The sequence below is a fragment of the Xiphophorus hellerii genome, chromosome 15, assembly GCF_003331165.1.
Source record: "Xiphophorus hellerii strain 12219 chromosome 15, Xiphophorus_hellerii-4.1, whole genome shotgun sequence".
In the NCBI taxonomy this organism is placed as follows: Eukaryota; Metazoa; Chordata; class Actinopteri; order Cyprinodontiformes; family Poeciliidae; genus Xiphophorus; species Xiphophorus hellerii.
This window is the reverse complement of record NC_045686.1, coordinates 7,006,308-7,021,160: the sequence shown is the minus strand read 5'-3', so window position 1 is coordinate 7,021,160 and position 14,853 is coordinate 7,006,308. Positions and strand designations below refer to the sequence as shown.

Genomic DNA, 14,853 nt, shown 5'->3' with positions numbered 1-14,853 from the left:
TATAACTTTACACATGGGAGCCGGTTGTGTGAATGCATGGAAGTTCTTTATTTGCTCACTGCTAGTCGCCCTCTGATCTACCTCTTACTCCTGAAATTCAGAGGAATTGTTTTGGAGTTTAAAGTTTATAGAATCAGGAAAATAACAGCATACACAGTTCCTATCTTCTGACATCTCTGTCGTCCGTTTTAGGGATCTTCTTCATGAGCTGGAGAAGTGCAATGCAGACCCTGTGGCCATTGCAGAGTGCTTTGTATCCAAGGTAAATATGATCCTGTGTCTTTTATTCCCCTTCTCTTTCTTTTATCTTTATTCACATCTCAGTTTTCAGTTGTGAAGTCTAATGACTTTCATTTATTCAAGGAATTAGCTGTGACTGTGCAACTGCCTTCTGCAGTCTGATTGGCAACTTTTGCCATGCAATCTTAGTTTTATGCCAACATTCTTCTCTAAGAAATACAAATCAGAGAAGATTACAAACATTAAGAGGTGAGGTGTTCATAGGTAATACTCTGTTTAGCTGCAGCAGAGATGGTCAGGAAGGCATTGACAGCATCACAGGAATTTATACCCATTATTTAAAATTCAGCCATCGTTTTTCAACAATAGGAATAATAGCAATGCTTCTCTAAGTAACTCTACTTCAAGAATTCCTCTGTTCATGTGGTTCAGCTGTTCTTCTACACCCACTCTTCATTTATTTAGGTCCCATAGAAATGATTGCACGATCATGTCCCATGATAATGTATTGCATTCCAGCACTTCCTACTAAACATATTACATTCCCTCCCTGCCATACTGCAATTACCCCCACAACCACACAGCCACTGTCTGACCAGATACAAAAAAGAGAAACACCCATTCAGCATCACTTACTGTCAAAGTCCACCAGCTGTTGTTGAAACATTTGTTTGTTTGTTTTTTGTTTGTTTGTTTTGTTGGTTTTATTGCAGCCCACATCACTTTTTGGGTAGTTAGTTGAAATTCATAAACAAACATCCTGTATCTTGTTAGCAGCTGATCAATGCTGTAGAAAATCTCAAAATGAAATTTTTGTCAGAGAAAAAAAAATGCTGTGGTAATTTTTTGGTTCCAGGTAAACGCTCTACTTATTGGACCTAATATGAGTCATATGATGACTGTTTTTTTTTCTTCTTTGTTGTAATTGCTGCAATGTGGATCATTAAGGCAATGAAATGTCTTTGTGGTGTTAAAAGTTGCTTCATTTAGGAGTGAGGTTGAATTATGGTGAGATGAAAGAATGCCTCCAACATTTTTATTACATTAGTACAAAACATTAGTACAAAACATCTCAAATGTCTGCACCACATTTAGATGGCATAAAACCAACTCCTCACCTCATGACTTTGATATTTTTTTCTCTTTTACTGGGCCTTAACATCTATCTCCTTGTCAGGTTCTCTTCAAATAAAGCTTCATTGTATGATGAAGAGGCAGTTTATGGTTTAGAGTTTTGGCACAGTCAGGAAAAGTGGGAAGAATCAAAATAGAGAATGGTAAAATATTTGTAATTCTGAACTTTTAAGTTCAGAATTACTTAAAAGTCATTCTTAAGCTGGGTACCAGCTTAAATTTATACATTTATTAGTGTATCTTTCCATCTATGCTTTAATTTGTTTTTATCCATCCTTCTATCATTTTCTAGGATGTTTTTTGCAGGTTGTATTTAAAGTTGGTGCTTCTTCAAAGCCACAAAAAACTTTGTATTTAAACTGGAAATGTCCTATTAAAATATTTAATTTATGCCTGAAAATTATGCAGAAACCATCATGCTAAAGCTTACATTCTCAAAAACCAAATTATATTAGACTTCTAAGCATTAGCTCTGCTTGTATGGATTTGTCATTACGGTCTGGAGAAATGAGTCTCAGCTTCTGCAAATATTTAGTCACCACTGACTGTCACCCACTTCGCGTGGTAATTAGAGCTGTTGTTTTCTAAGATAAGATAAGATTTATTTGTCATTGTCATCAACAGATTACAACGAGATTGAGATTTGCTCGACTCGAGTTAAGATGCAGGTTATGTGTATATACATAATATACAAAGATAAAGAAATGAATAGTACAAAATGTTTTCTATGTTTGTGTGATTCCATATTTTTCCAGACTGATGTCTTGTAACGGAGCTTGCTTTTTTTTTTTTTACTTAATGATGGTTGCTTAGATCTATAAAACCACACATAAGCATATTTATCTTCAAGTTTTAACAACCAAGAATCATAACCCAGCACAGTTTTTGAAGAAGATACAGATTCCATTGTAAATCTGTCTCAGATAATTGGTTTTTTTATCCTCATGTTCTCTTCTGTTTGACCTTTCTTGCCATGAGTAAGCCTTTCAAAGTGTTGCCTGGGCTGCTACGACTGATTGAAGCACAAAGAGAACAATTACACAAGCAGCTAAAACTTTTTTTTTTGATTTACAATGTTCAATGCCTACTTGCTGACTCACTTTGATCGGTCTGTTCTTGGGAAATCATCGCTCCAGCAAAACCTTGGGCTTTATTACTTTGTTATTAAAGTGATGAGTGGGCTGTGGACCAGCATGAACCTTTTTTTTGTTTCCCACTGTAGTGATTACTGGCTTCAGCTCCAACAAGTCAAACTCCTTCCATATAATTTGTCTCTTTATACTGCAGAGGAAGATGTCTCCTTTCCGCATGGGTACCAGCTGCACACAAGTGTTCAGAACTCTAACATGAAGAATCAGCATGTGGTGATTATATGATTTACCATGGCTTGTATATATTTCTAAAAAGGGAAGTGTATTACAGATGTGAGTTATTCCAAGGTCTGCTGGTGAACTGGTTAGATTCAAAGAGTTTCTGTAGATGTGTATGCTTTGCATTTCAGTGTCTGCAAACGTTGCAAAATTTGTTTTCATAGGGCCACTTATGTACTTTGCGGTCTTGTGTTTTTTTTTTAGCTGCAGAGGGATATTAAGAGTGTGCATTGGGGAGTGTTTGTCATCAGAAATCGATGGTGGCACATCTGGTTGTGTTTAGGACCAGTTTGTGGCAGCAGCATGCTGCAGACAATGAGGAGGAGGAAGAAGGAGCTTTGCTTTTCAATTTAGGACGGTTCCCACAAAGTACCTCAGGCTAATAATTCAGAAGAGTTTGAGTTCCATGTTGGTATATTTTGGTGGAATACATTGTTTATATAATTTGCTTTATATATCTGATTAAATTAGAGATAAAGCTCAAGTTTTTGCATAAATGTGATGTCTGCAGAATGTTAATTTACTATGGATTAGATGCTCATAACTGTCTGTTTGCTTTGTATGTTTGCATGTGTACAAAGGCTAGAACAGGCTTCTGTCATCTTCCCTCTGTGTTTATTCCTGAAATCTTGCATTCTGCTCAGTCCTCTGCTCATCACACACAGAAAAACTAACAGAGTTAACATGGAGTCTTAGTTTCGCAAGAGAAAAGAGTTCATCTCAAAACTTCAAAGGACAACATGGACAGAATTGAAAATGTCCATAAAAGACCTTTCAGGAAAAGATGTTGCATAAAGAGAAACAAAGTGAAATCTTGACTGATGTGAAGAGGAGACCAGAGAGATCTTACTTCCATCTTTGATAAAGTCACGCTGCCCCTTTTGATGTCTTTTGATGTTCAGAGAGGTATGCAAGGTGGGAAAATGTATCAGTTAAAGGGGCGGCGATGAGGAATGAGGGGCAATTTAATCCGCCCGCTCAGAGTTGTTGGGATAAACTGCGAATTAAAGGCTGGAAGCTCTGCTAATCATAAGCTACAAGCACGAGTTTCAGTTGGGATGAGTGAGCAGAGGAGAGTGGAGGCCTTGTATGTGGGCTTTGACTGTGCAGGGCAGTAAACATGAAATAAAGAGCTAGTCATCAAAGCTGAAATTAACTGCAGATAAGGTGAAACTGGTGATAAACAGAACAAAATTATATAGATACGAGTTGTTCAGAAGCTAAATAACTTAGATTGTTGCTGATGTCTACGGGTACTTGTATTTATAAGTATATTTTTAAATATAATATAGGGAAGAAGTATTTAAAATGACAAGCATTTCAACACAATTAAAAGATTTGACATACTGATTGGAATCTTGTGGCCAATTTCCGATCTCTAGTTTTTAACCAACTTTAGAGATTGTTGGGGAGACCTGGCAGCAAAATTGCAGACCACACAACTAGAAATAGCAATGCTACCAAGCACAGATGATATTAAACGATTATTAAATAAAGATGAGATGCACTGATGGTAAACTAAGCAAACCCATGAGCTTGTGTTTTATTCTAGATGCACTTTTTTTTTATATTCCAGAAGTTTGTTGTTATGCCCACCCAACTCTTTGGTATGAAAATGCATTAGTAATTGATTCTCTCCTTACCACAGCATTAAATTACTATTAAATGCTGCCAGAGAAACATTGCTGGTGTTTGATTTCCTTAAATCAGTTTCCTATTAAATATCGCGTAGTATGCAACAATACAAACCGAGTAACGCAGACCATATGTTCACCCCGCCGTTTCAACAGTTTGTTGTTGCAGGCTTAAAACTCGCAGACATCATCACTGCAGTCAGTCATAAGAAAATGAGATCATTGTGAGCATTTCATTTTATATTTTAAAGTTGTGACGTTCACCTATAAAAATACATTAGCCTGAAGTTCACCTTAAGTTGTAAAAGAAGATAAACTTCCAGAAGAGAAAGCAAAACCATATGGAGTCTCCACACTTAGAAGTTGCTTTAGGGGACAGTCTAAACCATTGGGAAACATTAGGATTGTGAATGCGAGATTTAACTATGAGAAAATAAGCATAGAAGGGACTTGACAACACTTATGATCTGAATCATAAAATATAGTGAAATATGCTGGAGGCTGTGACAGCAACAGCAAGTCAAACAAGAGTTTATCATTAGTATGGCAAAGGGCCTATCCAGCTGGATAAGATGGAATAAAATAGTTTTTATTGTCATTGTAAAATCTGTGCATTATAGTATTTGGAAAGACTGCACAGTTTAGTCCATTTTTAAATAAATAACATATGAAAAGGGGTAAAATGTCAGTTCAGAAGGCATTTAGTGACCTGAAGCCATTTTTGAGTTTCCTGTGCACAACAATAAAGCATTTTTAGTTTACAGGAGTGAAAAGCATTCTGCAAATACAAATGTTTTTTGGGAAATAAACAAAGACTGTTCCATCAATCTTGTTTTGTAAGAGAGAAACAACATTTTGTTTTTTGAAGAGAACATTTAATATGGAAGAAACTACTAGATGAAGATTAATCCATTACTGGCTTGTGGAATTGCTCAAAGGAAGAAAGTCATGCTTTTGGTGACCTCCATTATTTCCAGATAGCATGCATTTATTGCCTAAGGATTCTTGACTTTACTGAGCATTTGTAATTCAAATGATGCATTAAGATGTTTGCTCCCATAAAAAGAAAAAGCCAGGTTTTCAGAATTATTTACCCAAATTGGATTTCAGGTATGAGGTTATTATTAGCCTTTCAACCAAGTTTTGTAAACAGCATAGCGTGGGGTCAAGTGTCCCAAGTGTTTTAGGATGTTAGTGGTATTGTGTTCACTGTGGCAACTTATTTTGGTAAAGACTTTGATTTGTCCAGAGACTAAATTAGATCAAGACTCCCCTTTAAAAAAGGGGAGTCATTAGTTTACTGATGAGCTGATTCTCCCCAGCTCCAGCTCAAATGATTTAAACTCTGTTCTGAACCAACACATTTCCTATGGATATTTTGTGGTTATACTCTGTTTGGTGCAGATTTACTAAACTTTATCTCTTCCTTTTGTTTCCTTTTACAGAGTGAAGAGTTCCACATTTATACCCAGTACTGCACTAACTATCCACGGTAAGAAGTTACTTTTCTCCGAGTGTTTATATCCATTAGTGCTTTCATGGGTACAGATACAGAAAGAAGTAGAGATGCTAACAGAAATGGTATTAGCTGTTGCAGTGGCAGAAAAAAAATAAAACACTAAAATCTTAGCTGAAATTACATCATCTCATGTTTCTGCTGCTTAGGTAAAAGCTGCTGTTTATGATGCAGCACAGCTAGCTGCTGCAGAAAGTCGGAAAAATAGCCATTTGTAACTACCATTTGGATTGCTTTAAAAAGTTGAGGATTTTTTTTTCCTCTCCTGAAAATGATTAAGCAAATAGAAGTAGTTGAGTTTCTTTGTTGTTGTGAGCATTAAACAGAAAGTGCTCAAAGGCATGTAATTTTTGAAAGTTGTACCCTAGCCCATTTAAAAGGACTCCTGTATTCATCCAAAAGTGATTTAACTTTTTTTTTTTTTCATTTGTAAAGCAATTTTCTATGAACTTCAGCTCCCCTCCTGGAAGTGTTGTCTTCTGACGCATCTATCCTGTTATGGAGATTTGTGTATGGTTGCTATCACACCCTCATCATCTACACATGCTTTATTGTGAGCGCCCTTCAGTGAAGTACATTTTACCCCTCTCTGACACGCTGACACACTCTTTTGGAGGCCTCCTACGAGAGTCAAAGTGTCTGCCATCAGATGTGCCTCAGGGTTTCTTTGCCTTCCTTCCTGCTCCTTTCACTATTTTTTTCTCCCTCCATTCTCTTATTGTGACAGCTCACATGCTGACAGACAGGGTATTAAAGTTGTCACCTTATCGTACCTAATGGCATTAATGTGTTATTCCGCTTTGTGTGAGCACCGCAGTGCCTTGGGACACCTGGGAGGAATAATCTGGGGTATTTTTGTGTCAGTGTGAACGTTGCGAGTGATAAAATCAGCCTGAAATGCAAGTTTATTCCTTGTGGTCTGACAAACCGCTCCGTCTGACGCACCTTCTCCTCAGGCTGCAAATCCTTCTTACCAAGAAAAACACAGGAGAGGACAATGCCTGCAAGTTACTGACTAATTAAATGCTGATTTGTATGCTGTCATCAGCTGTTTATGGCTGGCCTTCTCCCACATCCATACCACAGCTGGCGAGCCCAGTGGAGGTCACACAGAAGGAGACGCTTTGCACATAAACTCACGCTCACTAAGGCTGTGGATGCATCACGGCCATCGGGATCTCTAAGGTCGGGTTTCCTCCAGAACAATGTGAGGCCTGTGTTGGAGCCGCACTGGAATGGAATTAGACATGCAGACATGCACATATACACACACACACACAAGAGACGGAAAAGAAAAAAAAGACAACTTCACAACTGTCTTTCTCTGTCTTGTTCCACTGTGCCGAAAAAGCTTTTTATTCTTCTGTAGGTTGCACAGCAACGAGGCTCTGCCAGGCAGTAAATCTGCTTCTTACAAGGTTGTAAAGGGCTGCTGTTTCAGGGGAATGAGTTGAAAAAATTTTTGTTTAGGTTGGCAAAATCTAAAAGCATTCGACATGTGTCACGCAGTTAAACTGACATCCTACACTGACGTATGGCAGCAAGATCAATAAGTTTATATGCAATCAGTGGAGAAGTACAGAAATAAATATATTGTATGATTCAATGTCTTATGAAACAAGGCGAGTTAAAACTGTGTGCTTTGCAAATGTTCACTACTTGAACTTTTAACCACTTTCTCACATTAAAACCACCAACCTCAATAGATTTACTGGGATTGGTATTTTAAACCATCACAAAGTAGCACATAATTATGAAGTGGAAATAATGGTGAATGATTTTCAAATTTTCTTTACTAATAATCATCTATAAAGTGTTGTATGCATTTCTGCTCAGCCATCATTACACTGATGCACTTAAATGAAATCAGAAGATGCTTTTTGAAATACTTTTTTTTAGAAAGCAATGTAACACTTTTGTTCAACTTTACAATGATGTGCCACTGCATTGTTACGACCAGAAAATTGTTTTGTAGTCGTAACATAGAAATATGTGAATAATTTCAATAATTTTAATAATCATTTTGTTGCTTTGGGGTCCATGCATATCATTAAATAATGTCAATTGTAAATGCTTAACCCATTGTTTGAAATATTAACTCTTGTGGTTTTTGTCAAATTTTCTTAAGTTCATTTTCATTGTATTGTGCTTTTTAGAAAATTTTCAGTCATCAGAAGTTGTCATTTTCTTGATTGTCACTGAGAGAATAAGTCACAGTTTCCTTTGTCCAGTTTGCTGTCGGCTTCCTCAACTATGACATTTTATTCACTGAGATTTGTCTCCACAGGTCAGTGGCTGTGTTAACCGAGTGCATGAGGAACAAGGCGTTGGCGAAGTTCTTCCGCGAGCGCCAGGAATCTCTGCGGCACTCCCTGCCCCTGGGCTCCTACCTGCTCAAGCCAGTGCAGCGGATCCTTAAGTACCACCTCCTGCTGCACGTAAGTCTGTCTGCCAGCTGTCAGTTTCAAACACACATACACACACAATGGCATGCAAAAAAAAATTACCTTTGTCAGAGCAGGAACAAACTTGCGAGCACAAACTAATAATATATTTTTTTTTATCCATATCATTGCAAATGTCAAGCTGACTTGGCTTCAAGCATGGCTCTGTTGGAGAAGCCAAATGTTCTAACATATGGCACTCAGTACGACTGTTCTTGTGGATGCCCATGTTGTATTTCCTTTCTTATATACACAAAATTAGTGAGCATTCCTGTGTGTGTGTGTGGGTGTGTGCGTGGGTGTGTGTGTGTGGGTGTGTGTGGGCGTGCGTGTGTGTGCATTTGCTAACCTGAAGCTCATTTGTATGTGATTGTACAGGAGATAGCCAACCATATGGAAAAAGACACAGAGACCTACGAGGTGGTGCAGGAAGCCATCGACACCATGCAGAGAGTGGCCTGGCACATCAACGACATGAAGAGGAAACACGAACACGCTGTCAGGCTGCAGGTAAAAGCTTTCCAGGCCACTCTTTAGCTTAAAAAGGACCGTTCTTTTCCTATCCTGCTGAGCAGTCATGTGAACTCACCACCAAAGCCCCGATATTCCTAATATCTTACGCAAGACGTCCTCCTAATGATGGCCTTGCATAAGGAAGACATAAAAGGCAAAGCTTGTTTCTTTTATCTGCCGGGAGATGGGATGGTCTGCAGGAATGCAGGAATGTGTAAAAACATTATCGACACACAAGATGTATTTTCAGCTTTTGTTGGGCTTTATATAGAGATGCATCAATCAGGCTGTTACTGGCTGAAACTAATTTTAAGTCTTTTTTTTTAGATCTGGCTTTCTAATTTAAGTTTTGACTGATTTAAGTCATTTTAAGGATTGTTACCCATAAAACAGATGGAGGCAGGAGATGTGAATCCAACAAAAGAATTTCAAAGAGTATTTGAATTTATGTATCAAAGCATATTTTTCTAACTCAAAGTATTCTAAGGATTCTTTTGCCTTAAGCTTACAGAAGTGCACAGACCAAAATTGTTGTCATATTTTTTATGTGCCTAATGAATAGTGAAGAATTAACATTTTTAGTATTTGATATGCTGACTACCAATCAGAGCTATTCAAAGAAAACTTGTGTATCTCCTCTTTTTATGTTCCCATTATATATTTTTCTTTATTTACCACTTTAAATTTTTATGTTGTTAACTTCTGTGTTTTAATGGCATTTAATCTATTTCTTCTACCTCTTGTCCATTATGTAAATGTGCTTAATGTAGCCATAATTGCTCATTTTCAGCAAATGAATAGATGGGCAACAAAAGCAGAATGCATCAAATGACTTAAGACTGAAATTACAGAAATTCCAAATCGAAACATTTAGCAAACAAACATCAACCTTTACATTTAAGTGAGATGGAAAATGTAATTACTCATTTTAGATAAAAAAAAAAAAAAAAAAAAAGGTTTTTCTTGTAGTTATTCCATTATGAAGAAGTCTGACCCTTGATTGTTGTTCTTCCATTGAGTGATTATTTTTCTGGGACAGTCCAGAAATGTTCTATACTCATTGCAATTACATAATTGCTCTTCCTGTTTTGTGTCAAAATAAACATGATCGTCTAACTCCTCTCTGTATCCTCACTGCAGGAAATCCAAAGCCTCCTGACCAACTGGAAGGGCCCGGACCTGATCGGATACGGGGAGTTAGTTCTTGAAGGAACGTTTCGCCTGCAGAGAGCCAAGAATGAAAGAACCCTCTTCCTGTTTGACAAACTGCTGCTGATCACCAAGAAGCGAGAAGAAACCTACACATACAAGGCTCACATTCTGGTCAGTGTTGTAACTTGAAGTGCCTCATAGATACTCCAAGTACCAGAAGTTTTCTGCTTTGTAGCAGCAATTCTAATACAGATTTTTGCTTGTCTTCTCCAGTGCTGCAACCTAATGCTGGTGGAGGTTATTCCTAAAGAACCACTGAGTTTCAGTGTGTTTCACTACAAGAATCCCAAACTACAGCACACAGTTCAGGTACAGCAGCACAGTGTCCAGATGCAAATGTTCCTTTAATTGTAATTACATGTTAGGAAATCCTTTGCAGCTACTGGCAGCATTGTGCAAGAGCCAGAAAGAGTGAGGATAGTTTACAGCTTTGTTATCGTTTTGTTGCACATTAAAACTCATTAAAATGAGCTGCTCAGACATGTTGAGTGTTTGATGGCTAAAAGCTGTGATATTTGTTACCTAACCGCTCTTTTTTGGGCATTCATCGGGGGGTGGGCCAAAAAAACATCTAACGTACGATGTGCAGGAGCCGTATTTTAAAGGAATCATGTTGCCCCATTTGAAGCCCTTGTATGACATAATCTTCTTACCCCTGTTTTTGTGCCCTAACCTCAGGCCAAATCCCAGCAAGACAAGCGCATGTGGATCTTGCACCTTAAAAGGCTCATACTTGAAAACCATCCGGCAAAAATTCCAGCCAAGGTGAGACGAGCTCACTGCAGACTGAGTGGAATTTGTTGGAAATATCTCCAATATTTCCCCTTTATCCTGTCCATATATTACTTTACATTTTCTTGTACTCTTATCTTTGCTTTCTGCTGCTGGATTTATTACCTTTTTGTCTTGCTGATACTCTGCCTATAAAAAATGGGCATTTATGTCCTTTGATTACAATCACTGAGCATTACTGTTGTGCAATGCTACTTATGTCTAGTAAAACAATAACAAAGTACAATTAGAAAAATATTTCAAGATAACAAAAATACTGTACTGTGTATGACTGGTATTGCTGTGAACTTATTCATCTAGATCTTACTCAGTGTATCCAATTATACTTGATAAGATATGGAAATTATGTTGTAAGAGGCAGAAAGTAGAATATCACACTTTATCACAAAGTTAATTTGCAATGCTTTACAAAAATACTCATTCTCCTTGAACATTTTCACATTTATCACATTACATCTTAAAATGTCAATGTATTTTCTAGGATTTTATGTAATATAACACTACATAGTTCATATCTAGGAAGCTTAAGGTAATATATATATATATATATTTTTCATTTTTAACAAATAATTGGAAAAGTGTGTAATAGTATTACAATTTTATGCAATTGATTGTACTGACTGCTTTTTAACCACTGAAGCTAAAACAAATTAAAACTGTAATGTGGTGCCACCTAGTGTAAGAAAGCCCTTTGTGAATCTTATAATGAAGTAACCTTTTTTCTATATTCATGTTGTCAAATTCCAGGCCAAACAAGCCATTTTGGAGATGGATGCAATACGTAAGTGCCAGCCTCCATGGAAATCATGTCCAGTTTTTGCATTCTAGTACTTATCCATATACTTGTGGTCATATTTTTAAAATATTAATTATGATCTTTGTTGTTGTTTTGTTTTTTTTTTAGACCACCCTGGGTTTCACTACAGCCCTGACGGTGAGAAGAAGGATTCCCTTCAAACCAAGGAAGGCCCCACTCCTCGTCGAGGACGGAGAAAAGGTGATAAATTAAAAGATTTAATAAAGATACTTATCCAAAGAAACTTTAGGAGGTAATTCTAAATGTTAGTTAATATATCTTCCCAGAGCCCCTTTCCAAATTACTGAAGAACGCAAAGCAGAATGCTGCCAACAATGACGGTGAAAAAGTGAGTTACAGTCAAACAATTAAGACCAGTTTTAATTGTTTACTCATTTTTAAACATGCTGCTTCTCCTTCTCCTCCCCAGCGTACCAGTCTAGGTGCTAACCTGCTGTCCCCCGTGTCCCAGCTGGCTCTGGGCACTATCGGCCGCAGCCGTAGCTTGATCAACCAATCACAAGAATCCCTGGACCCTGGAGATCACTATGAGCACAGCGACAGGGAGGAAGGGGACGAGTCGCATCAGCAGGATGCTGACGATGAGGATGACAGCATTCTTGTGAGTTTATGTCTGATGAAATCAGATTGAGCAGACACTTGTATCCCAAGAATTATTCATTATAACTATTGTGCCTCATTGTTTCTTTGTTTAGGGTCGTGGAAAGAGACTGAAAGTTCCCGGCAAAGGCAGCAGAAAGAGACTGAACCCTCAGGCGTCTGTTGACAGCATAGAGCAGTGGAAATCTTTTAACATGAGTGCCTCAGACCTGCAGGTGGGATAATTATTCAAGGTTGAAATGTTAACTTTGCATTGGCATCCATTTGTTATTGCATCATTTTGTCCACAGATGATGCCCTGTGTTCAGCACATATACATTTATATTTCTGCTTTGCTTTTTTAACTTAGCGAGCCAGGGAATCTCTGGTAAGGGACGGAAGTCACCATCCTCCACTTCTCAGGACCCCTCGTGTGACAGAGGAACCTCCAGACTCTCCAATTCCAGCTGTAGTCGTGACAGAAACGGACCATTCAGTGAGGAACATTTGGGCTGATCACCGGGCTCGCAGGGCCATGTTCCCCACCCGACAGAGAACGATGCAGCCAGACGATGAGGAGGAGGACATCTACCAAATGTTTGTTCCCACAGAACCAAGCGCAGCAGAGCCAGAACCTCCCTCAGAGAGACTGGAGGCTCCGGCGTCACCTAGAACAGCCCGGCCTTGCAGCTGGCACGTTGAACAGGTGCCCACAGTTCAAGTTGACCCTCCCACTGATAACAGCAGAGTCTTAAGAAGGGCAAGCAGTGCAGGAGAGAAAGCCACAGAGGCTCGAGAGAGTCCAGGGAATGACGAGACTGGTCACAGCAATTTGGAAGTGATTCACACCGAATCATCCAGCAATGACATATCTGGGTCTTCCTCAGCTGAGCAGCTGACATTAGATGATATTGAAAACGTGTATGACAACATCAGCTATGAGGACCTGAGGAGCATGGGTCTCATCAGGAGGGATGCAGATAAAATCCAGATGCAGAAAGACTTGAGGAGAGAACAAAGTGCTGCAAAGGTCAGAGAGTCTCTCATTGAACCAGACAGTTCATCAGAAAGCAACCGGTCCTCCACACAAGACATAAAGCCATATGGGAGCTGTGATCTTCAGATAGTTGAAGAAAATATATATGACACCATCTGTTTCAGAGAGCCACCGTCAGTGGAGCTCAAGGGAAGCAATGAAGGAAGTAAAGAAAAAGAAGAGAGGAGCAGTTTATCATCAGAGCAAGGCTTGACTCGAAGTCTTGCAGAGTTTGTTTCTGAGGACAGCCTCCATTTGAGAAAGAATGAAGAATCTGACACATCTAATCCTGTCCTCTGCTCTGCGGAGTCAAATTATCCTGCCTCTGCATCTAAAATCTCTCCACGGGACTCCAACAGAGCTGATCGGATGTCTGAGGAGGTTGATGAGCTTTGTAATGACTTAGAAAACTACATGAAGAACACCAAGAAAGCTGAACGACTTCCTGCTGCATTCCCTGTGAATTCCCATGAGTCGCCCAAGAAGATCTTGTCTGCTAAAAACAGTCCTACAAAAAGCTGTCCTGTGGTTGCTGCTCAAACTGCCAGCCCTACACGCACAAGCCAACCAGCACACCAACCCAAAACCCCACATGTCACCTCCGCACAATCATTCACCATCCCAGTCATCAACCTTCCTGATTGTCAAAATGAAAGTACCACTGAAGAAGAAATCCACAGTCCTGCCCCTGCATCCCGTCCCCTTCCTGCCACCCCAGAACCCCCTGCAGGCACAGTGAAGAGCATCCGAAACAGATTGGCGCGCCTCAGCAGTGGCAGCTTCCGCCTTGAGGACGATGATCTGGTGGAGCTGCCGCAACGGACCGCTGCTCCGAGAGAGGGCTCCCTGAAGGACCTCCAAAGTTTGTTTCCAGGGGAGCTGGCGGGGCTGGACTCACCCCTGGCAAACTCGTCTTTGCTGCTGGGGGAGTCTGTGGACTTTTCCCTGGAGCTTATGGACAAAACAAAGAGTCGTGTATTCTTGATGGCGAGGCAATATAGTCAGAAGATCAAGAAAGCCAACCAGCTGCTGCGAATGAGGAGCATGGACCCAGGAGATTCCTGCAGTCAAGCAAGAGCAGAAAGGAAACAGAAAGACCTTGCCGCCATCTTGGAGGAGAAAAAACAAGGGGGTGCAGCCATAGGTAACAGAAACATTTATCTTATCTACAAAATGGCTGCTTTCTCTGTCTAACCTGCATAGTTCTAAACATGTACCAAGTTTTGCCGGTGCGTTCTACTTACAATTTTTCTTGTTTAGCTATAAGTAGCAGAATTCAAAATAATCAAGTAGTTTGTCAAAGATCATATAAACTAGAAGATTATTGTCATGGCAAAATAGGGCTTTGCCCATTTGAAACACACATTTTTAACTGTCTTTAGCGTCTTACTTTAGGGATTAGCATCTTATGTTAGGGATTAGCATCACTAACTGTAAACAACAGTTCCCCCTAGTTATTACGAATATGGACCCTTACTTTAACTTTGAGATTTCCGTATAATGACAATATGTTTCATATTCAGCTTAAAAGAATAAATCAAAGCAACTTTGCCATAATTTGTTCAG

The 14,853-nt window shown here is 39.1% G+C and overlaps 1 protein-coding gene across 3 annotated transcripts in view; it reads left to right on the top strand.

Moving 5' to 3' along the window:
• The window catches only part of LOC116734106 (pleckstrin homology domain-containing family G member 1), a 65,361-nt gene that overhangs the window by 47,236 nt on the left and 3,272 nt on the right, over window positions 1–14,853 (top strand). For all 3 annotated transcript variants that reach the window (XM_032585265.1, XM_032585267.1, XM_032585266.1), the window contains exons 4-16: window positions 193–262; window positions 5,824–5,870; window positions 8,182–8,332; window positions 8,717–8,848; window positions 9,992–10,174; window positions 10,277–10,372; window positions 10,742–10,828; window positions 11,603–11,636; window positions 11,760–11,852; window positions 11,939–12,000; window positions 12,082–12,273; window positions 12,368–12,487; window positions 12,622–14,431. In XM_032585265.1, the coding sequence (XP_032441156.1) occupies window positions 193–262; window positions 5,824–5,870; window positions 8,182–8,332; window positions 8,717–8,848; window positions 9,992–10,174; window positions 10,277–10,372; window positions 10,742–10,828; window positions 11,603–11,636; window positions 11,760–11,852; window positions 11,939–12,000; window positions 12,082–12,273; window positions 12,368–12,487; window positions 12,622–14,431 (3,077 nt within the window). The remainder of the gene's footprint in view (window positions 1–192; window positions 263–5,823; window positions 5,871–8,181; window positions 8,333–8,716; window positions 8,849–9,991; window positions 10,175–10,276; window positions 10,373–10,741; window positions 10,829–11,602; window positions 11,637–11,759; window positions 11,853–11,938; window positions 12,001–12,081; window positions 12,274–12,367; window positions 12,488–12,621; window positions 14,432–14,853) is intronic.